Source organism: Halichoerus grypus, chromosome 8 (genome assembly GCF_964656455.1).
Source record: "Halichoerus grypus chromosome 8, mHalGry1.hap1.1, whole genome shotgun sequence".
NCBI classification, from domain to species: Eukaryota; Metazoa; Chordata; class Mammalia; order Carnivora; family Phocidae; genus Halichoerus; species Halichoerus grypus.
This window is the reverse complement of record NC_135719.1, coordinates 104,835,521-104,860,828: the sequence shown is the minus strand read 5'-3', so window position 1 is coordinate 104,860,828 and position 25,308 is coordinate 104,835,521. Positions and strand designations below refer to the sequence as shown.

General features: G+C 36.0%; 1 protein-coding gene across 1 annotated transcript; it reads left to right on the top strand.

The window, feature by feature from the left end:
* Nucleotides 1–25,254, top strand: SAV1 (salvador family WW domain containing protein 1). Its single transcript, XM_036110819.2, has 5 exons — nt 1–470; nt 3,090–3,533; nt 13,483–13,753; nt 17,084–17,227; nt 23,853–25,254. The coding sequence occupies exons 1-5, from the start codon at nt 377–379 to the stop codon at nt 24,052–24,054; spliced, it is 1,155 nt and encodes a 384-aa protein (XP_035966712.1). The 5' UTR covers nt 1–376; the 3' UTR covers nt 24,055–25,254.
* Nucleotides 25,255–25,308: the final 54 nt, after the last annotated feature.

Below are 25,308 nucleotides of genomic sequence, written 5' to 3'. Positions count from 1 at the left end.
TCCCAGCGGCCGCGGGGAAAGTTTACGGGACGTAGGCGGCGGCGGCGGTAGCGGTTACTAGGCGGCCCTCGGCGGACCATGGCCCTGGCCGGGCGTTTCTGGCCTCTGCTCACGGAGTTCTCGGGCAGCATTGCGGAGCGAGCAGATTTCCAGGAAGGAACTGACAACTGACTGAGTTGTGACCGGCGCGCTTAGCGCCCCGAACATGCGGCAGTCCCTGCGGGCGACCCCGGGCTGCGGAGAGGCGGCGGCGGCGGCGGCGGCTCGGGAGGGAAGGAGGCGGCGGCGCCGGCGGAGGTGGCGGCGGGGCCGGCCATCGCCCTTCGCGGAGCCCTAAGGAGGCTGCTTGACGCGGCCTGGGGCCTCGTCGACAAGGATGCTGTCCCGAAAGAAAACCAAAAACGAAGTGTCCAAGCCCGCCGAGGTGCAGGGGAAGTACGTGAAGAAAGAGACGTCGCCTCTGCTGCGGAGTGAGTGTCGGGCGGGGCGCACCCACACCTGGCCCGAGCGGCAGCCGGGAGCCTGGCGGGCGCCCGACGCGGCTCCCTGCGGCTTCTCTTTCCTGTTGGTCTCTGTGAAATACTGTTTTTTAAAACTGTATTGTGCCTGAAGTGGTGGTCATTGTTTGAAAGCCGATAAAGTGTAAGAAGCTTAGATTAGTCCTTCCCCCGTGGGCCTCCCTAAAAATAACAAACTTTCCCGTTCCCCACTAGGGCGGAGTGTTGTTTCGTTTTGATTACTAGAAGAGGTTCTTTGGGAACGCTTAAATTGCTGATTCCCTGATGCTACAGGGGTGAAAGTGATTAGACTGGGGCACACTTTTTGCTCTTCTGGATACCTCGAGATATGCCTTGTGTTTGCAAACATTTCGGGTGTCACTCGTCCGTGCAGGAAGTTGTGCGAACTCGGGCAGAATTCCTTAGCCCTTTTGCGTGTTGTAGACGTGAGGAGGTGACAGTTGATCGTCGCTGTTGTAGCCGCTATCCAAAGCCTCATCATCAGTCTTAGATCTTAGAGAAGCCAAGATCATGTGTGTTTGGGTATTTAAGTGAGAATTGCTTCAAATACCACCTTCCCTCCCCGAGTCCAAAAAAAAAAAGGCGAAGTACGCAAAAATTTCTATCGTACTTTAGGAGAAATTGCCAAAAAGTTTTTTTTTTTTTTGAACTTTAATAGTTTGTGTTTCTCTCTGCCTCCGCGCCACACTTTTCAATTTAAGCATTTGACTCTGCTTTTTCAGCTGTATCTTTTGAATTTTAAATTCTTGCTTGTGTGTTCAAAACATCTGTGAGGTAAGGAACTAATATTTTGATGTTCATACTGCATAGTGGGCACTTTGTGTAAGTGTCCTTCTTGGAAGCTCCTACAAATCTTGTGACTTAAGCATTACCTCATTCTGTAATTGGGAAAGCTGTTCATAGAGGTTCCTAGTATTTACCCAGGATCACACAGAAAGGTGTGGAGAGCATGTTTTTAAAATAATAACCACATCATTAGCCTTAGAGATTTATCCTTGTATTTGCAGTGCTTTCTTATAGAACAACAAAATAGATCAATGGGTACATCAGTAACCAGAAAATTGATTTTTATTTATTTATTTTTTTAAAGTTCATTTATTTAAGTTATCTCGACACCCAGCATGGGGCTCTAACTCAACCCTGAGATCAAGAGCAGCTCATTCTTCCCACTGATCCAACTTGGCACCCCTGAAAATTGATTTCTTTTTTTTTTTTAAGATTTATTTACTTAGAGAGAGAGAGAGAGAGAGAGAGAGAGAACCTGAAGGGGGGAGGGGCTAAGGGAGAGGGGGAGAGAGTGCAGCGGACTGAGTCCGACAGGGGACTTGATCTCACCACCCTGGGATCACGACCTGAGGCTGAACTCGAGTCAGAGGTTTAACTGACTGAGCCACCCAGGCACCCCATGTTAGCCATACTTTAAAGCAAGTTTATTTGGATATTAACTTCTGTCTAGAGTTAGCTTCTGAAGCTTATTAATATCAGTGCTGTCTAATATTGTTTACTTAATAAATGAATAAAAGTTTCCAAATCTAGTTTTTTTTTCATGTTATAAAGTTATTTGCTTTGTAACCTGACATGTCTAAGCCACTTAAGTTCTGTATTCAGAAGTACTATATCCTGAAGGCCATTGTTCTACTGTTATCTTCTGTTTTGAATTATAATTGTGTGTTCTTAAGGGAGCCATAGTTTCGGGCTTGGCATTTTAAAAAAAATATCTATTTATTTACTTGACAGAGAGAGAGAGAACACAAGCAGGAGGAGGGGCAGAAAGAGAGGGAGAAGCAGACCTCCCGCTGAGCAGGGAGCCTGATGTGGTGCTGGATCCCAGGACCCTGGGATCATGACCTGAGCTGAAGGCAGACACTTAACCAACCGAGCCACCCAGGCGCCCCAGGCTTGGCATTTTTGAACTGATTGAACATTTGTATGCCTCTTTGAAATGAGATCTTTTTATTTTTTAGTTTTCATAGCTAAATTTTTTACTTTCCAACTTTTGATTACTGTACTAGTATTACGTAATTCTGAGAGGAAACCAGATTATTTTAAAGTCTTTTTAAAGGAATCCACTTTTACATGTTTGGGAATAGCATTATGTTCTGTTTTATTTTTGAAATTGTGTTTGCTTGTAAAAGGATTTTTGGGTATTTTGAAAATGAAGTGAAATCAACAAACAGAATAATCTTAAATTATGTTGGTGATGTGTGTCTATTTGTTAGGTTGTTTCTTATTTTTACACATTTATTCATGAGTATTTCATTAACAGTAATTAAGCTTACTGACACTTCATCATGTTATGTATGGTGGTATGCAGAATACGTTTGATTCTGACTAAGTGTACACATACCACATTCATACAAATTATAAATTCATTTGAGTGGGAAAATACTAATTAAATTAGCCTTAATTTTAAAATACCCAAGTACTATCTTAAATCAGAATTTTAAATTGTGTTTGCTTAAGTCCATTGAAATTTTGCATTTGGGGTAATAGATGTAAATGAACAAATTTTGAAAAGTGTAATTATTACTTACTGAAGTGGTCATTTCACTCTGTTTTATTTTATTGTAGATCTCATGCCTTCATTTATTCGGCATGGTCCCACAATTCCAAGACGAACTGATATCTGTCTGCCAGACTCAAGTCCTAATGCCTTTTCAGCATCTGGAGATGGAATAGTTTCAAGAAACCAGAGTTTCCTTAGAACTCCAATTCAAAGAACACCTCATGAAATAATGAGAAGAGAAAGCAACAGATTATCTGCACCTTCTTATCTCGCCCGGAGTCTAGCAGATGTCCCTACAGAGTATGGCTCTTCTCAGTCATTTTTAACAGAAGTTAATTTTGCTGTTGAAAATGGAGACTCTGGTTCCCGATATTATTATTCAGATAATTATTTTGATGGTCAGAGAAGGCGCCCACTTGGAGATCGTGCACATGAAGATTATAGATATTATGAATACAACCACGATCTCTTCCAAAGAATGCCACAGAATCAGGGGAGACATGCTTCAGGTAACTTAAAATTATAAATCCTACATTAGTTTAGATTTATTAACAATTAAAAAGATGCTCTTTTCTGGATTTTCTTGGGAACCCAACAGACACTACCAGAAAAATACTTTTCCATTTTGCCAGTTTTCTTAAGCCAGCTTGCAAATAATTAGTAATCTATGCTGAGTGAAAGAATTTTGTGCCCATTTATTTTATTAACTCATGTCATAAAAATTTAGTACTTACCCGAAGGCTATCTAGACTATTAACACTATGAACCTTGAAAACCTAGAGAATTTAATGTCTGCAGTTGGATTGAATCTAGGTTTAGGTTTGATAGAATGGGAAGGTTAGAGTTTCAAAGAACCTGGTCTTAAACCTGAGAAAGGAAAGGTGGATAGGAAGAATTGGGCACAGTAAAGGATACCGTGGGCAACTGCATCATTCCTCAGCTACAGCCTGCACTGTTTCTCCTAGCAAAACTGTTTTCCTAGGCCAATAATTATTTCCCAGATTGGTCACAAAGACTTACTGTCAAATGGTTAATTGTGTGTTGTCTGTCCTTTTGTTCTTTTAGGAATAAAAATACTAGCCATATAATTTTTTAAGATTTGTTTTCCATATTTGCTAACTTGGGAATACTTGTACAAGGAGCAGAAGAGATAGGAAAAATGCACAGTTCTACTTTATTCCCAGAGTACTGGATTACACTAGATAAACTGAAGCAAGCTGAAAATTAAAGTTTTTTATCTAATTGTTTTTTTCCTGGTAAGTTGCAGGCTTTAAATCTTGGCAGGATAAAAATAAATCCATGAGACATTTACTTTTTAACCTATGAAACTTCAAACAAAGTAACTTAAAAACAGTTTGGAGGAGCGCGTGGGTGGCTCAGTCTGTTAAAGTGTCTGACTCTTGATTTCAGCTCAGGTCATGATCTCAGGGTCATGAGATCGAGCCTGGCATCGGGCTCCATGCTGGGTGTGGAACCTGCTTAAGATTGTCTCTCTCTCTCTCCCTCCTCTCTCTCTCAAAACAACAACAACAAACAAACAAACAGTTTGGAGCAGGAATGTAGAAAACATTCATTTAGTATTTTGGGGGGTGAGGGGCGGAGTAAGAGGGAGAGAGAGAATCTTATGCGGGCTCCATGCCCGTCGTGTCCCGATGTAGGGCTTGATCTTACAACCCTGAGATCATGACCTGAGCTGAAATCCAGAGCCAGATGCTTAACTGACTGAGCCACCCAGGCGCCCTTATTCATTTAGTATTAATCATTTATGTGTCTAGCATTTTCTCTGACCTTCTTGGTATCTGCTCTCTGATATCTTATTTGGGGAACAAAACCAATATATGCACAGTAATCACAACAGTTATACTCTGTGGTACTGACAGTAAGTGCAGTAGGGAGTTGGAAGAGAGAGAAGAATGATTATTACACTTAAAGAATGATTCATGGAAGAGGTAGAACTTGAACTGTGCTTTGAGCTTGGACTTTAGATTAATGGGGCAGAAGAAAGGCATTTTAGACGAAAAATTTGGAATAGCCCTACTGAAAACAGAGTGCACGTGTAAATCCAAGGAACTATGTAGTTCTACTAATTTGAAGAAAGAAGATGTGAGGTAGAAAGGAGATCTGTGGTCCAACAACAAGCTGAAGAATTTAAATTTTAATCAAACAAACAAAAATTTAAATCAAACAGAAGCCATTGCAGATTTCAAAGACAAGTCATTTTTATGAAAGCAGTGTTTAAAGATTACTAGTTGTATTCAGGATAGATTGCTAGAGAAAAGATGACTGCAGGTACCAGTGGTATTGGAGAGGAAAGGCAAGTCTGTGATGCTTTTAAGGGAAAAATGAGACTTAATTATGGGTTTAGGAAAAGTAAATCACTGGAGTTTTGAAAACTGAGGAATAATGGAGAATAGTTGGTAAAAGCTTGTTTTGTGAAAGCTGACATTGGAATCTCATTGGGACATCGAGGAGAGGTTTTCTAGGCATATAGAAATGAGCATGGATGAGTGTCTTTGTTTTTAAGATTTTGGTTTTTTTTTTTTTTTTAAGTAATCTCCACCCAGCGTGGGGCTGGAACTCACAATGCGGGAATTAAGAGTCGCCTGCTCCACTGATTGAGCCAGCCAGGCACCCCAGTGCCTTTTTGTTTTTAAAGAATGTATAGGTTAAAGGATTAGACAGTTGCATACTTTGGTGTTTATTTTGGCTGTTTCTAATATCATAAGTTATAAACCTCAGAAATGATTTGTTACCCAACCAAAATAGTAAGTTTTAAAAAATAAACTCATTTTTTAGAGTAATAGCTGCTTTCTGTAGAAAATTTGCAAAAAGCAGAAAAGTTAAGGGAATGTGCCCATCAGGCCAGAGATTCGTTGTATTTCAGTTATTTCCTTCATCTTTTCCTATGGTATTCTTTTTTTTTTTTTTTTAACATTGTTGTGATTATATTTTGTACAGTTTTATATCCCTGCTTTTTACTTGAATAAATTTCTTAATGTTATATACTATTTATGGGTAGTTTCATTGACTTCATAATCTTCCATTTGGTGAATGTTTGGAGGTTATTATTTTAAATGTTAATGAGGGCCTGACTTGGGCTGCAAACATTTAGAAAGGGGAGAAGTGGGACTCATCTGCATTGATGGGACTTGGCCACAAATGGGATATGAGAGATAAGGAAAAGAGAAGATTCAGATAGGATTAGCATAGATGGTTGACTAAGTGAATGAATCCAGAGATTTCAAGTCTGGAGTCTTAAGACAGTTTTGGTGGCTGAGAGGTAGCAGGAATAAAAGCTTAAAACAGTTTGTTTACCATAAATACAGATTGTTCTTCGCACTTACTTTTATCATGTGTATTTATATTGCAAACATCACTGAGAACTCATAACACTTTTCTTCCTAAATGAAAGTATGAAGAATTAATAATGCCATGTTAAAATATTGTTTTAAAATTCTGATTCACAGAGTGTCATTGAGGAAATACTGCAAGAACTAAATTTCTACTGATCCTCTCTTAGTGGCAGTCTGACATAGTTTTTATAAGTTTAATGACAGATTTCAAAATAACTTTCCAATCATGAACTAGGGATAAATAAAATACAAATTTATTGGATACTTTTTCAAACTAAGGAGTCATTTTTAAAAAAGATTTGCATTTATTAGAGTGATAATGTGCTTGAGAAATTTCACTTAATAGCATTAATTTATATCAGGGCAGTAAGATTTAATGTTTTACCTTTTAGAGAAAAATAGTGCTTTTTTGAAGGAGTCTGTTAAGTGTCAGGGAAGGATTAATAACCAATTACTAACCAAGCAGAAAAGCCTAACAGCTGTCTTTTCCAGAAGGAAAAAATCTGAATATGAAACAATAGCTGGAAGTTTCTTGAATTCATCTTGAAAAGACTTGAAACCATGTTTTCGAGATTAATGCTGAAGAGAATTCAAGGAATTAGAGTGAATGGAAAGGAGAAAGTAAGTTTGTGGGAGGGTAAAGATGTGCTATAGACAGATTTATTTTCACAACCTTTAAATTTTGATTGTTGTTACTAAGTTGGTAAACATTAAGAAGATAAGGAAGAAAATAGTTTGGTAATGACTTAATGCAAGTAGTATATCCTGCCAGTTACTTAGACCTTCAGGAAATACCTTATCTTAAGGGTTAACTTTATTTTATTGTATTTGGCAGAAGCCAAAAACAGGTTGTATAATATCTCAGGGGGTTTCAGGGCTTAGCAAGTTCTAGGTTTAGCGGTGAAATCTGACCATTAACATTTTGGCCAGTGTACTGGGCAGGCACCTACCCTATGTGCCAAAGGAAGGAATTTAGCTGTTAACAGGAAGTCTTCAGTTGGAGTACTAAAGGCAGAATGAATTCCTTTGTTTTTCATTTAAATAATTTGGTTCTATACAGTTTTAAGTAACAGACTTTTAAAACTTTTATTTTTAAAGACGACTAAAGAAGTCAGGTTACCAAAATCAAACTGAAAAGTGTCAGCCTTTACAAAAAAACACTGAAATAATGTTTACTCCAAGAAATGCATAAATATTTAGTGAACCCAGAATCATCTTTGAGAAGGGGTTAATAATCTTTAGGGACACAACTTTATTTGTAATTATTTTGCAGAGGAGGAGAAAAGGTAGAGCTCTTTAGATCTCTTTATCAACATCTTAATTGTAACTTGGGCTATGGCATTTAGCGTTTATTACCCTGAAGCTTGTGGACCTTCATTAGAGTTGCAGATTCCATTTTATTCTCTGTAGCCACTACAAAATAAGTAAACCAGAATTTTCAAACTTTGTCTGTAAGGGCAGGTTTCACAGATATCTGCCGGGTTGTATGAGATTAAATTCTTTGGAGACATATCTAGTAAAGTCTTGGTGGAGAGACAAAATAATACTTTTATCCTCGTGTTTGGGTAATAATGTATTTAGTTCATGAATGGATTACTTTATATACATGGAAGGTGTTTGCACAACTTAATCCCTTCAAATTGAAGTTATTCTGAGGATTATGAGGGCCACTCATTCTTTTCTGGGACTAATTGAAATAATAGAAAACTAAAATTTTTTCCTTGTATCTCCAGAAACAAGTTCTTATTTTTCCACTGATTGAATTCAAAATTGGTAGCTTGTTTTTTCTTTTATTATTAGCAGTCATACTTTTCTTTGAAGAATTACAGTTGATCTTTTGTTTGTTGATTACTTTGTTAGTAATAAATTTGTCATTTGTATACCATTCTGTGGCTTTGGAAATAACTTACTTGAACCTTTGTTTTCTCATCTGTAAATTGGTAGTGATTCTATTACCTATAGAGCTATTTTGAATATGAAATAATAAATTTGGAAAAGGGTCAGGGACAGAGGAGACACTCATAATTGTTAGTGTTCATGCCTTTTATAAGAGTGTTTTGTGCTCTTCTATGCTTTTTTCCAGATTTGACATGTTTGGCTATTGAAGTTTCAACTTCCTGGCTGAACTTAGAGCAGAGGTCTCATGTGTTAGAGCTTAATATAGCTTTTTTTCCCCCTGTCTTCTGGACCTATTTTATTACTAGGAATGTTTTGTTTTAAATCTGATTTTTAGTCTTTTTGTATTGTACATTCTTCTCTCAATAGGTTTTATAAAATTATCCCAAATAGTTTGAAAAAAATTAGTGCACATGGCACTTTCAGAAAGTACAGGTGGAGTGTATCATGAAAAGGTTAGGAATCATAGTTTTAGATGGCACTGGTAAAGCTGATGAGCCTGTTTGGAACTTTGAGGACATCTTGGCCCCCTTATCAAATTGTTGAGGTTTAATTAAAAAAAAATATGAATTTTTACAGAGGGGTTTTTGTGTTTCCTCTAAATATGAATTTCACATTTTATCATAGTTTAAATCTGGTGTTTGTTACCTAATATTGTTTAAATGTAGAGGTGTATGTGTTTCTAGATTTAGGCAAGTTCAGTATATGGAAATTTGGATTTTCCAAGCAGATGAATAAAATTGTCACAACTTTGATCTCTAAGCTTATACAGTTTTTATTACTTTATTATTATTTTTTACTATAAGAGTTTTTGTTTTTAAAAATGTTTGTATTTAGAAATCTGTTTATGTATTTCCAGGGGGACTTCTGTTGGGCCAAAAAGTTTTCATTTTTATGAATAACTCAGTGTGAGTAAAGTGAATTGACTCTAATTTTTTTAAATTGCTATCCTTGGTTATGGCCAGTAATACAACATTTTTAATGATGGAAGTATGAGAAAATATAAAGCCATTGCATGCTTTAAAATGTGATTTTAAAGTCATTTGCTGTGTGCATGTCTTTAGTACATTGGCTTATTTCTTTTTTGTTTAAACATTTTTTCTTTAAGTACAGAAATTGCTTAAGCTACACTTATTAAATAAACCTTCAGTTGCAGTTTGACAGAAACCAAGGTCCATTTCACCAAAAGGCTTGTTAGCTTTGTTTTGTTCTGTAGTTCCCATATGTTTTAGAAATATATGCCTTTCTTCTCAAAGGATACTGTGACTGTGTTTATTTTCTTTCTTGCATTTCTCTTTTTGCCAAAATAGTTCATAGATGCTGTTGTATACATTCTGCTGCATCAGTTCCAGAGACACATAATGACTAATTTCTCTTTTTGATCCTAAAATTGATGATGGGATCAGATGTCAGTACAGTTCATTCATCGTGAAGTTCTCCATCGGCCTTTTCCCTGTTGATTTGACAGCCATTAATGATCATTGGCTAGATCCAGTATTTCATTAGGTTTTGCAAATGACGATACCCTAATTCTGTCATTTCTTCTCGATTAGTTGGAATTCTATAATAACTGTCTCATCAATTATTTGGTTGCTATTCATATAAGAAAGGATAAATACTAAATCTTTCCCTTTATTTACTAGTTTTTAGAATAATGAATTGGCACCCTAGATACCTCCAGAGGTAAACTGAGTTTTTATTTTTAGTATCTGAACTCACGAATTTTTTATTAACTCCCAAGTTTTATTTGGATTTTGCCAGTTTTTTCATTAATGTCAGTTTTCTGTTCCAGGATCCAATCAGAGTACCACATTGCATGCAGTTGTCATTTCTCCTTAGTGTCCTTTGTCTGTGACAGTTGCCTAGTCTTTTCTTGTTTTTCATGACCTTGATAGTTTTGAGGAATACTTGCTAGATATTTTGTGAACTGTCCTTCAATTTAGATTTTGTCTCATGTCTTTCTCATGATTAGATAGGGCTTTTGGTTTTTGGAAGGAATAAGCACAGAGGTGAAGTATCCTCATCATGTCAAATATAGGGAGATACTTGTATATGTATATGACATTATTGGTGATATTAACGATCATACTTGGTTAAGATGTGCCAGGTTTCTCCATTGTAACGAACACTGCATGTTTGTTCTTCCAGTTTTTGTCTTCATCTTTCTTTCTTTCCTGAGCACAGCTTTTATCTCTGTTGCCTTACCATCTTTTGGATTCTTGCTTTTCTTTGTGGTCTTCTTTTAGAGAATTGATTGCTTCCTTTTTTCTCTTAATTAATGGGAGAATTTAGTTGCATTTTTTTCCTGCTTTGGGACATTTTTCTGAATGTTCTTTTTAATAAATTTGTACCTTTTTTTTTTTGCAAAACTAATTTTTCTTATAGATTGATGTGCTATTCTTATTATACATATTAAGCAAATTGAGTTTTCCTTTACCAGTTATTTGAAATCACCTCCTATATTGCTGGAGAGGGTGGAGGATTGTGGAGGGACAAGGAGAAATTACCAGGGTAGTGTTTTGGGCTAACTAGTTTTTCGCAGTGCTCTGTTCTTATCTCCACTTCTTTACTGTTCTTGCTCTGACATGCTTTTGGCAGTTCTCACATGTATATTGAATTAATTGAAGTTTTTATCAAGATAATTGTACATCAACAAGGAAAAACTCATGCAGAGCTCAATCTGTGTCATTAATCTATGGAAATAAACTAAATAAATCTTGGAGTTTGGGGTGATTAGTTATACACAATTACTATTCTTATGTGAGAATAAAATGATGCAGCCAGGGTGTTCTTCCCTCCCCCCCCCCAATAACAAACAGTAAACTTAAGGGTTTTTTTTAAGGTACAGAGTTCTGTGAATTTTGATATAGATAGATAGATCGATCGATCGATCTATGTAATGCCAACACAATCAGTTTATAGAACATTTCAGTCACCCCTAAAAATTACCTCATTGCTGTCCCTTTGTGTAGTTAGTGTTCTTTGGTCTGTGACAGTTGCTTAGTCTTTTCACCCCACCCCTAATTCCTGGCAACCACAATTTTCTGTCCTAGTAGTTTTGCCTTTGCAATAATTTCATATGAATGGAATCATACAATTTACAGACATTTGAGGCTGGCTCCTTTCACTCTCTGTAATGCCTCTGAGATTTATCCATGTTGTTGCATGTATCAATAATTAGTTCCTTTTTACTGTAGATCCCGCTGTATGATTGTACTGGTTTACTCATTCTCTTGAAGGACATGTGGGTTGTTTCCATTTTCAACACTGTAAACATCCCCATACAGGTTTTTGTGTGAAGAAGCATTTTCATTTGTCTAGGATAAATATTTAGGAATAGAATTGCTGCATCATATGGAAAACATATTTAACTTGATAAGACCTTGCTGAAGTGTTTTCCAGAGTGGCTGAAGTATTTTGCATTTCCACCAGCAGTGTATGAGAGTTTCAGTTGCTTCACATCCTCATCACAACTTATGTTGTCAGATTTTTTTTCCTTTTTTTTGGCCATTCTCAAAGATGTGTATTGTCCTCTCATTGTGGTTTTAATTTGTAGGGTTTTTTTAAATTAGCACTGTCCCTGATGGTTAGTATGATTTGAGCAATTTTTATCTGCTCGTTTACCATCTATATATCTTCTTTGAAGTGCCTGTTCAAATCTTTTGCCCATTTAAAATATTTTCCTAGTGTTTTGAGAGTTCTTTATGAATTCTAGATTAAAATCCTTTGTCTAATTTGTGACTTGTAAATATTTTCTCCCAGTCTGTAGCTTGATTTTCTTTCTATTAACAATGTCTTTCATAGAGCAAACATTTTTAATTATGATAAAGTCCAATTTACCAATATTTTTGTTTTATGGATTACACTTTCAGCATCATGATTAAGAACTCTATCTAATGAAAGGTCACGAAAATTTATCCTCCTTTTTCTTTTAAAAGATTTATAGTTTTTATGTTTTACATTTAGATACATGATCCATCTTAAGTTCATTTTTATAAAAGAAGGTAGAAGGTATAGATTGTGATTAATTTTCTTGCATATGGATTCCAGTTGTTCCAACATCATTTGTTGAAAACTACCCTTTCTCAATCAAATTGCCTTTTTACCTTTGTTAAAAATCAATTGATTGTGTATGTGTAGGTATATTTTGGATTCTTTGTTCCATTGATCTGTCTGTCCTTTTGCCAATACCATACTGTCTTGATTACTCTATAGTAAGTCTTAAAAATCACATAGTATGAGGGGCACCTGGCTGGCTCAGTTGGTAGACCATGTGACTCTTGATCTTGGGGTCATGAGTTCGTGCCCCACGTTTGGCATAGAGATTACTTAAGAAAAAAAGAAATCAGGTAGCATGAATCCTCCAACTTTATTCTTATTTTTAAAAATGTTTTTGGCTTCTCTAGTTCTTTTGCCTTTCCATATACATTTTAGAGCCTGTTTCTGTCTGTATCTACAAAACTCATGCTGGAATTTTGATTGGAATTATCTTAAACTTAAAGGTCATTTCAGGAAGAGTTGTCATCTTAACTATGTTGAGTCTTCCAATCCATTAACATGGTAGGTTGTCTTTCAATTCTTTCATCAGTGTTTTGTAGTTTTCAGTGTACAGATTCTGCACATAATTTGTTGTCTGTATTTTGTTTTACTTATATGTAAGTATTTGATTTTTTGGAGCTATAATAGTGGTATAATTTGTTTCCAGTTGTTGTTAATATACAGATACTTAATTGATTTTTGTATGTTGACCTTACATGTTGCTACTTTGATAAATTTATTTAATGGTTCTAGGGCACAGCTAGATTATACTTAAGAAATTATAAACTGGACACAGTTTTACAAGTTTATTTTTGCTGTTTTAGGTGAAATGTCAAATCTTAAATCTTAAATGTGGTGAAATTTTATTTTCTTCACTTTTAAGCAGTATACATATTTAGTAGCTTTGCTAATAGTTAAATGTATAGCCTGGTGATAGATGCATCAACCAAAACTAATTCTGAAGAGGGAGTCTTGTTCCTCCTTCTTTTTGTAATTAAATTTTAGTAATACTGGCTAGTTTTATGAAAATTCTTATTTATAATTATAAAATTACGAATTTTAACAGAAGAGTATAATTAGGATAGTTAATTTTGTGCCTGTGTCTCCGGATGTCATATTTTTTAGCTTTGAATAATTGTTCTATTCCTTCTTTTTCTCTCTTCCTCTTCAGGTATTGGGAGAGTTGCTGCTACATCTTTAGGAAATTTAACTAACCATGGTTCTGAAGATTTACCTCTTCCTCCTGGCTGGTCTGTGGACTGGACAATGAGAGGGAGAAAATACTATATAGATCACAACACAAATACAACTCATTGGAGCCATCCTCTTGAGCGAGAAGGACTTCCTCCAGGATGGGAGCGAGTTGAGTCATCAGAATTTGGAACCTATTATGTAGATCACACAAATAAGAAGGCTCAATATAGGCATCCCTGTGCTCCTAGGTATAGTATCAATTTTATTTTCAACTTTTAGTTTTGAGATTGTCTAATGTTAGATTTTGAGCTCATATTTTCATCAAAGAGAAAGGCATCCTGAAGTTTGATATTTGAAAGCTTATGACATTTTTCTTTGGATTTATGTTTAGTAGTGATTTTAATAATTAAAAAAAAACTTTGGGGCACCTGGGGGGCTCAGTCATTAAGCGTCTGCCTTCGGCTCAGGTCATGATCCCAGGGTACTGGGATCGAGCCCCGCATCGGGCTCCCTGCCCAGCGGGAAGCCTGCTTCTCCCACTCCCCCTGCTTGCGTTCTCTCTCTCTCTGACGAAAAATAAAAATAAAATCTTAAAAAAAAAAAATTAGGGACACCTGGGTGGCTCAGTCGTTAAGCGTCTGCCTTCGGCTCAGGTCATGATCCCAGGGTCCTGGGATCGAGCCCCGCATCGGGCTCCCTGCTTGGCGGGGAGCCTGCTTCTCCCTCTCCCACTCCCCCTGCTTGTGTTCCCTCTCTCACTGTGTGTCTCTCTATCAAATAAATAAAATCTTTAAAAAAAAAAAAAAATTAAAAAAATACTTTGTAAAACAACCTCAAAAAACATAATCAGTATTCATATGATCAGATTCTGCTTTAATATACCAAAATGTTTTTATTGTAGATACCCAGAAATTGAAATAATTAAAACATCTCTCTTTCCATTTAAAATTCTATAAATAATACAGACCTCCCTCCTAATATGTCAAAATATACTTCTGAATTATAGCATCTTGCTGTTTTATTCAGTTTCTGACTATGTTCTGTTTCTTACTGTGAAAGAGAAAATTGGAACTGTACAAAACATCCCAGATCTGTTTAATAAATGTAGCCAGTGATCCTTTGGGCTTATCAGTAGGTCTCATGTGACCAGACTTTTAGCCCTGTGAATATTGTAGCCAGTTGTCATATGTAGCTATTGAGCACTTGAAAGGTGATTAATCCAAATTGCGGTGTGCTGTATATAAATGTAAAATTCACACACACTGTATTTCAAAGTACATTTAAAAAAAAACTAGTACTAGCTTAGTCATGAAATAGCAAATAAATTCCTGTTAACTACCTCTGAGCCATAAAATTTAAAATGGGTAGAGTATCATCAGCATGTTGATAGGTGTTCCTTATATCATCTAGCATAATACAATCTTTGGTTATAGCAGAGTTCTGCATTTTTTAGAACCATTAAAATTGTTATGAAAATATACTTTAATATTATACCCTAGAAAACTAAGCTTTATCATTATTGTATCATTTTACATATTTGGATTTATTAATTCAATTTGGAAAAGTTTCTTTTCCCAGCGATTCCATTTAGTGGCCCTCAGTCAGTGGTTATTGAACAACTGAAATTGTCATCACTTCAAAAGAACCAAACCAACTCCTCTGCCTGTGTTGGGCTCTGGTCCCTTTGCCTACTCTCTAAACCATTTCAGGCAAGCTGCTGGCCTCCCTAGCCTCCATTTTCAGGCCCCCTCCTACCTGATCACGATTCCCACCAAGGGCAGGGATGAGTGGAACTCCCAGCACCCAGCACACAGACAGGCACATAGTGGGAATGCAGCCAGATGTTTGTTGACTAAGAATGATGGAAAATGCAAAAAGGAAAAAAAAGAACCAAACATGATTACAGATTGCTATCACCAGGTGGCAGAAGACTCTGTGGTCCACACAACCAGATTTGAGAGTATATTGAGCTGACTTTTCTGTTTATCATCAGTAACCTTACATTATTATAGAATTGTTATAGTTTACAAGGCATTTTCACAATTTGCTTCTCTTAGCAGCTCTGTAGACATTAAACCAGAGAGAACAAACACCTTTCTTAAGCTCGCATCGATAGTATTAATAACTATTTTTGATTGTCTCTATTATGCTAATCTTTATACAGAACACTTGACTTACTAGCTCATTTATTTACTGTTGAGAACAATCATCTTTGGTATGAATTTATTCCGATTTTACAAATAAGAAGGCTGAAGCTTAGAGAAGTAAAGCAGTTTTGCCCACATTCATGTAACTCATGAGGTGGCCAAACTAAGGTTAACTCTCAGGCATATGAGACTTCAAAGCCTCAGTTCTTTCCCACCCCCCAATTGTGCTATCAAAGGATATTTCACTTTGTACCTACTTTGTACCTACTTATGAAAGAAGAGATAAATATAAAATTGCAGTGCCATTTGGACTTTGATCTTTAAATTGTTAATCACAGTCTAACAATTATCTTAATCCTAGGTTAGTATTGCAGTGACCTTTTCTGATGTACACATAAATATTGATGTGTGGAGCAGGCTCTTCCAGTTTTGTCTCCTATTCTGGAATAGATCACTTTGGCCTCCCAAATTTCAGTCTTTAGGCTTCAAGTGGTTCAGTGCTTTTTCCTTAGCATTTTCCCATATAACAACTGCCTCCCCACCTTGCTGTTGTTCTCTCTGTCCCACCAGTTAGGCCATTAGAACTAATTAAAAGCATGGTCTGTTTTTTCTTTTTGTTTTAAGTCTGTGTGATTTAAAATAGGTTCTAATCAACTCTAACTCCCATATGTTCTCATAATTTGGTAAAAGCAGAAAGGTTATTGTGGATAATTCAAGCGCAGTTCTCATTCCCACTGTACTGCATATTCCAAATCCTCTTTTCAGGCTAACGGAGGAAGAAAGTATCCATTCTCATTTTGAGAGAAACTATCAGCCTTTCCAATATAAATTTATAGCTAATTACTAGTTATTACTGAAAATTATTACTTTTAGTTTTAAGCCTTGGTATAAAGGTTATAATTTAGCTCCAAATTTTTTATAGCTTCCTTTCGGGTTCCTTAAAAAGAATAAATACCGGACAGAAGAAATCTCTTAAAAATATGTAAAGATTTTGGGCACCTGTGTGGCTCAATTGGTTAAGTGTCTGACTTCGGCTCAGGTCATGATCTCTGGGTCCTGGGATTGAACCCCACTTTGGGCTCCGTGCTCAGCGGGGAGTCTGCTTATCCTTCTCCCTCTGCCCCTCCTCCCACTTGTTCTCTCTCTCTCTCAAATAAATAAAAATCCTTAAAAAATTATATGTAAAGATTTAGCTTAGGTTTATATCCATCACTAATGACCTACTAATTTCCAAGAGAAGGTGGATTTTACTTTACCTTATGGTGTGGTAAGGGAAAAAAAAAAGTCAGACTTCTGTTTTTTTAGGTGGTAGAAGGAATTCAGTTTGGGCAAGAGGCACATTGAAAAACATTTAAATATTATTTGTTCTTTACAATTTCTTATTTAGATTTAGAGCCTTTATCCTGATGAATGTTGATTCTTTTTTCTTAGCGTACCTCGGTATGACCAACCCCCTCCTGTCACATATCAGCCACAGCAAACCGAAAGAAATCAGTCCCTTCTGGTACCTGCAAATCCATATCATACTGCAGAAATTCCTGACTGGCTTCAGGTGTATGCTCGAGCCCCTGTGAAGTAAGTGAATTTATAGCATAGTTTTGTTGAGAGGTGAGTGGAGCTGGAATGGAGTCTCTGGGCTGCTTAACCCACACAGCGCTATGTTTTTTCTCTTAATAATATTGGGCTTCTAAATATTTTACTTGAGGAAGGGCTATCACAGCTTATAAAGTTTGAAAATCATTGACTAGAAATGTAAGTTCTGCAAACATTTATTGATTCTTCACTTTCTTTGTATGCAGACCTGTGTTATACTAGGGATACAATAAGAAGCTTATGTTCTCCTAGGGGAGATTAACTTGTAAATAAGTGGTACATACCGTGTGATAAAAGCAAGGACCCAGGGAAGTCCTAGGTACAAGGATGAAGAAGCAGCAGGACACAGGGGTGTTGAGGAAATAATACAGGTAATGGTTGCAAGTTCTGGGGTGAGATGATTTGAGTTCACGGATACTTTTTAGCTGTGTAACCCCACGCAGAGTGCTTAACTTAGTTTTGTCTTTTGTAAATTGGGGATAGGAATAGTGCCTACTCTTATGGTTAAGAATTCAATAAAATAGTGCATCTAAAGTATTTTTAATCACAATACCTTGTACATTAAGAGAGCTTAGTAAAGATGATGATGATGATTATTGGGGGGCAGAGGTATAAAATAGTGGTCAAGATCCCTCAGGAAGAAACTGAGTCTCATTTCTGGCTCCATCATCTACATACTGAATGACCTTGAGCAAGTCACTGAACTTAGATCTAAGTTTTTTTCCCTCTACTGAGCTATGGGGGATAAGTGATCATGCATTTTAAAGCACATGGCACAGTGGCTGCCTTGCATAAGCACTTAATATGGCTTCTTATTATTTGAGTGGAGCAAGGAAAGCTGCTGAAGAAGAAAATACGTGGGCTAGTTTTTAAAGATGCCTGTGAATTTGCCAGGCTCGTTGAGGATATTTATTGGGTGCCATAGTAGGCACTATTCTTGAAATAGAATCGTGAATAAATGAAATCTGCCTCAAAGAGCTTCTGTCTTCTGGAAAAACAGAAGTAGATATTCAGATCAATAACCCAACATGATAAGGATTAGTAACACTGGTATATTAAAAGTGCCATGATTTCAGAAAAGGGAGTTTTGTTTTTTTTTTTAAGATTTTATTTATTTGACAGAGACAGCGAGAGAGGGAACACAAGCAAGGGGGAGTTGGAGAGGGAGAAGCAGGCTTCCTGCCGAGCAGGGAGCCCGATGCGGGGCTCGATCCCAGGACCCTGGGATCATGACCTGAGCCAAAGGCAGACGCTTAACGGCTGAACCACCCAGGCGCCCCAGAAAAGGGAGTTTTTGAAAGCAAATAGTTACTGATTATCCATTGCTTCCTGTGTATCTTATGATGCGAAACTTTTACATATGTTATCTCATATAATCTTTCCAAAAACCATTTTACAGGTTAAAAAAATAGAGACTTTATCTTTGCTAAGATCATACAACTATTAAGTGGTGGATTTCGAACCTTTATCTCTAGTTTTGAGGATCATGCTCTTAATTTTTGTCATTATTAACTTATTTAATAAATACTATATACTGAGCAGCTATTAAATTCTTGTTAAACTTTGCTAGGCATTTCATATATGAGTACATGTACTTTTAACAACTCTGTAAGGTAACATTAGTTCCTGGTTGTTGTAGCCTTACTCTTTTGTATTTCAGAAACCAAAATTAACAGCATAAAATAACCCAAAGAAGAGTTTTAGATAGTTTAAGATGATTGGACAGTGAATTTGGGAAAAAAATTAAATTTTTGATATTCAAATAAAAGGAATGTAAAACCTTTCATATATACTTTTTTGAAATAGTAACTCTTTTCCATAATTTTAAAGGATGATCATTGAAATAAAATTTGCAAGGCATTAAGCCAACTCTGATCTAAATTTTTACTGTAATATGTATTTACCAACTGTGTTGGGTGGGGGCTCATGCATGCATATATGTATGCCTTTAGCCTAGGGATTTTAGAAGTAATTTTTTTGGCTTAGAGCCAGTTGTTTTTATTGGCTTCTTTTCGGGCTTTTAATTTGAATAGTTTGTTACCTCAAGGATAAGTCTCATAATTATTTATGATTCTGCTCATTTAGGCCAGATTAACATTCTTATAAAGTTATTGGTCATTTACTATGAAATATTAATTTTTGGCCAACATAAACATTCTTCTCAGTCTGCAAATTCACAGTTGTTAATCTATGGCCTGATGTGGAGACAAAACCATCTTCCAGGGTTCTAGTCCTAACGCATTGCTTCTTTTTTTCCAAGTCAAATTTAAACCTTGATAATGTAATTTTTAAAAAGATTTTAATTATAGATATTATTTTGCAAGATATAAACCTTGCTTTTCAAAAGTTTCGTTTTAGTTTACTTGAAATTAGGTACACATTTATCCATAGACGTTTAGCTTGATTTGGTGTCTAACCTAGTGCAGTTTCTTTATCTGATCCTACCCATACAGTATAGGAATAGAGTAAGGAATGATGGCAGATGGACTTTTCTTCCCTTTTTCCCTCTCTTCTTTCACTCTTGTTACCACTTGACCAACCAGTATGTATAGCCTTTGTTCGTATGCTGATCTTATGCCATATATAATATGTGTATTTATATTTTCCTTAAGTCTGGAAGAATATATGCCCAGCTGTTAAATTTTCTTATTTCTGGGAGTTGATAAGATTGAGGAGGGTTATTCTTTCTACTTTATAGTCATTATTAGAGAGAAATAACATAAAGAGCTTCCCTTTTTTGGGGAAAAAGGTCATACTTAAATGGAATTCCTTGCTGCTTATGAAAAGAAACAGACTCCCAAAGATTATAGCCCTTTCAACTCTGGTTCTGTGGGCTAATAAAACTTTAGGAAATGAGCAACTTAGTTATTTTTCCAAATAGGTCAGGACTCTCAGAATGAGCCATACTGAAACAAGAGAGCAGGTACTTCTTTACTGCTTAAAAACTTAAAATGAAAGTTCTTTACTGCTTAAAAACTTAAAATGAGAGGTTTAGGAACCCGTTGCTAAAATTTTTAGTTGGTCCAAAATTTTTGTCTCTACAGAAGATGGAAATGGTTGATATGTAGTCAACAAAGGATGAGCTGTTATCTATGAAGTAGATAATGAAGAATCATTTATTTAACAAAAGGAGAGGTTTTTTAGTCAAAAAACTAGCATGTTTTTTCCTTTTGCTAAACAATTGCCCATCTTCTAACTTCCTGAAATTTTAAAATTCTATCTCTAGCAGCAACTCACCAAAACGATTTTTGCATATACTTCCGAACTTGACTTAGTTTATATTCTAAATTTTTATTTATGAATTTAACTAAAGTTATGTTTCTGAAGCTGCTCACAAAAGTCTGTAATGCGTCCTACAATTGTAATTAAGCTGAACTACAGAATAAATGATAAGGTTAGTATATAACAGGAAAAAGACCATCAGGAACATATGTACTTTCCATTATTCCTCACACACACACACACCCCCCCAACACCAGTCCCCAACAGTACTGTGGCATGGATTGTATTTTATTCCTATGGCTTGGCAGTCCTGCAGTGTCACCATTGCCCCAGCTCTGGGTGAAGGTAGAAAGGAAGAGTAGGCACACCCTAGGAGGGCAGGCACAGGGAAGGGACTTAGGCTGCATTGTGATCCCTGGAGCTGGAAATAGCAGCACTTTTGGCTCCTTAAAAACAGCATCCACTGGAGTGTGAACACATTTTTTGTAGGATTATAGCAATTGATGTTTGTATATATGGGTTACTTATAAGTAGAATACTGCCCTAGGAAAAACAGCTGAAGTGATACAATAAGCATAGGCTACTGAAGTAGTTTACAGCCTGTTTTCTGAATGATTTACCTGTGTGTGTATATATGTAATATATATATATATATGTGTGTGTGTGTGTGTGTATATATATATTTTAAAGACTTTATTTATTAAGAGTGTGCATGTGAGCACACGAGTGGGGGGTGGAGAGGGAGAAGCCGACTCGACTCCCTGCTGAGCAGGGAGCCAGGCAGCGCTCAATCCTAGGACCCTGAGATCATGAAGGCAGATGCTTGACCGAATGAGCCACCCAGGCGCCCCACCTGTATATATATATTTTTAAAGATTTCTTTATTTGAGAGAGTGAGCACATGGTGGGAGGAGCAGAGGGAGAGGGAGACAAGCAGACTACCCACTGAGCGGGTAGCCCAACGTAGGGGCTCAACCCCAGGACCCCGAGATCATGACCTGAGCCCAAATCAAGAATCTGATGACGCTTAACCAACTGAGCCATCCAGGCACCCCTACCTGTATGTTTAAACCATTAAGTGACTAAAAATTAGACCTGGGGAATCAGATGATTTGTCTAGTTAAGAAGAAAAGAATGGGAATTTTATATTTTTTCCTAAGAAACAACAAAACAGTGTATTGGGAAGTATTATATGAGGAGGGAAGTAATTCCCATAGAAACAGCAGGGGGCAAGATTTTGGAATGCAAATGGGTGCCTTGCATACTTTTCTCATCTGTGCTTTTCTAGAGCACTTTTTCTTCTTCCCAAAGGATTTTCTGTAATTATTCTGATTGTTACTTCTACCCTTAATCCTATTTTTGATGCTAAATGCTGTGATTGGGAAGTCAGGAAATTGCCTGAAGCTTTTTTTCTTTTTCCTTTTTTTTTTTTTTTTTAAGATTTTATTTATTTATTTGACAGAGACATAGCGAGAGAGGGAACACAAGCAGGGGGAGTGGGAGAGGGAGAAGCAGGCTTCCCTGCGGAGCAGGGAGCCCAATGTGGGGCTTGATCCCAGGACCCTGGGATCACGACCTGAGCCGAAGGCAGACGCTTAACGACTGAGCCACCCAGGCGCCCCTTCTTTTTCCTTTTTTAAAAACTTGAATGCTTATACAGAATGATGTTCATATCTTAAAACAAGTATGATATTTACCAATTTAGTCTTCTCCCTTTTTACTTGCTAGAAAGTACACAGATGATAAATGAGCTTTAATGTTCTTATAATTCAACTGGCATTCAGAATTTAAGCATTTTGAATCAGTAGACATTGCTGAAATGCCCGTTAGCTATAGAATTCTGACTCCAGAGGATTAAGATTTTTTGACAGGAATTATGAATTTGTTTCAAACAAATAAGATCTTAAGCTACATGAATAGCAGAGGTTCTAGGAAACACAACTGTTACTTCGTAGAGGCTCATTGAGTATTTCTTATGGTATCTCTCTAATTTATGTTGGAGTTTCCCACTAAAGAGAATATAAAGCTTTCTACCAAGTATACCTATTAATAGATTTGCAGTACTCAAGTAATTAGGTAAATTTGGGATCCAACAAGATATGTTTCTCTTGTGGTTCTTCATATTGTACTCCTGGTATTCCTGGTTACACGTACCCAAGTTGTACAGAAATATAAGTCAATGTGCCAAGCACAGTCTGTGACTCATACTGACTGCTCATTATTTGTTTACTGTTTCTCGTTTTAAAAAACCTTTTAAAAATATATATTAGAGAATCCTTTTGGAATAAGATGTTAAATGAATTACCAAACAAAGGATCATTGGGTAGGAAATATTATAAATGACTATTAAAAATAAATTTACTAGAATTTACAAAGCTTCTGATTATATCTATTCTGTAATATGATTTGAGAAGTGTAACTTCACTATCATACAGGTATATGACCTGCTGTAGTTCAAGTTCTTTGTCTAATCTCAACATTCAAAACTATTACTCTGAAGTAGTTTGGTCCGTAACACCGCCTTTCTCATTTTTTGGTCACTAAACAGTTTTGCAAGAAATATATGGCCTCTTTAGGTTGTTTTTTGATCTGTAAGATGGGGAAATTGGATCAGAGTGATGTCTTCAGGTCTTTCAGTTCAGAGTGTAAATTAAATTACTGTTTTTGTTGCATACTTCCCTGTCAGTATGGGATCAACTTACCATTGAAGGAGTACTAAAAGGCCTTCTGAGATATATGTAAATACAAGCTAACATGAGTCCTTCTCCACATACTTCTACAGTATACTTACTCTCATTTTGAAAATAACTTATTCTTCCCTTTCTGCCTGATTTTGTTTTGTTTTAATCAACCTCAGGAAAAGAGCCCACGAATGATGGTTCCTCTTCATTCCTCTTTTAGTTCCTTGTTTGCTGTAGTGAACAGCATTCCTCAGAAAGTTCTGTCAACACTAATAACACAAGTGACTTTGCCCATTTTTATGTATTGTCTTTGGGCATAATATGGTCTAAAGCATTCTTAAGTTCCTGATAATTAAACTTTAGGTGAACTTATGAATAGCGTAGAATATGTATTCTTCTGAAATTATAGAACCACAGTGGTTTGAAATCTGTGTTCATTGTTGTCTAATGTTAATAGTAGAATAATTGATAAAGAAATTGGTATTTTTTAACTTAAATTGAAATGAAGTAGTATCAGCAGTTTTCTCCTCCCCCTAAAAAAATAGTATATTTAAGTAAGTTAACAACTGAGTTATTTTTAATTAAGGCTTATGGTTTGTTTAGATGTAATAAAGTTGATCTTTATAAAAATAGATCAGTTTGTTGCTGTAAATACATATTTATGTATGTGTTGTGAACATATGCATGATTATGTTTTAAAACAGATATGACCACATTCTGAAGTGGGAACTCTTCCAGCTGGCTGACCTGGATACATACCAGGGAATGCTAAAGTTGCTTTTCATGAAAGAACTGGAACAGATTGTTAAAATGTATGAAGCCTACAGACAGGCTCTTCTCACAGAGTTGGAAAACCGCAAGCAGAGACAGCAGTGGTATGCTCAGCAACATGGCAAGAATTTTTAAGTTAATTTTTTAAAAATAAAATTTAAGTTTTGTAAGGGCTTTAAAGTATTTTCACAGATTAAAAAAACTGCAAACAAGTACTTTGGTTAATAAAGGCAGCTTTTTGGAAATTAAAAATTCTAATTTTACATGTATTTTGTTATTAAAAATATTTTATTGAGAAAAAAATGATTATTATTTTAAGAGCCGACACAGCAAACACTTCTAAATGCTATATATTAGAAACTGCTTTGAGTATTCTCAGTGAAGACAAATGCAGCAAGAAATGTCTCATTATAACCAGATACTAAATAGGAATGATCACTTGGTAAACTTGGACAGTAGCAATATCTTTCTTTAAAAAACAGAACCTATGCAGTATTTAAAAAAAAAAGATGTGTACTGCTTTAATATGGAATATTATCTGGAATCAGTTAGTTTAAATATTACCATTGTGCAGTTCAAAACACAGAATGGGATTTGGGACCTTAATTGTGATAAATGTATATATATATAATATATAGGGTTCCCTCCCAAAACGTAAAGAACCCTTTTAAAACATGTTGAGAACATATTTTTTGGTATGAAAGGGTAAAGGGCCTGTAATTTTTTAGGAATAAATGTAGGCATAAGGTCTTAGCCTGTATGGGAAAGGTGTATACAGCACTCAAAAGTTGCTATCATTTCCTTACTTTTGACCAGGGCTCTTAAAGCATTTAGTACCATGGCTCTGAGACAGTGGTGGGTCCCCGACAGTATGTAGCACACTGCTGTCCCCACAGACTGGGTTGAGCTGCCAAAAATGACAATCAGGGATTCATTAAGAAATCTTGGTCATTAAATTGATTTTACATATTTTTTATCTTCTAAGGATTTGTCATAGAACTTTAAAACCTACCATTTCCCTCCCAATTTTTTTCCTTTTAATAGTTAAGACATTGTTCATAATTAGTGCAGTACATTTGATTACAGAAAAATTTATGGCATTTTTAGCCTATAAATCTCTAGAATTCTGTGAATTTCAATATTAATTGAAGTAGCTCTTCAGTTACATTTACATGTGTTGTAAATATGTAAATATATTTTTAGTTTAGGTAATCTTCCAAAATACAAAGCACTCCCAGTTAGTTATCCGTGAGTTTGAATTGATAAAATGTTGAAAATGTTAAATGTTTGATTTTATATAACAAGCTTATTAAATATATTTTTGTGGAAACTAAATGTGTCATGTTTGAATCCATGTTTTTTACATAGTGTTATAAATATTTGATTTTT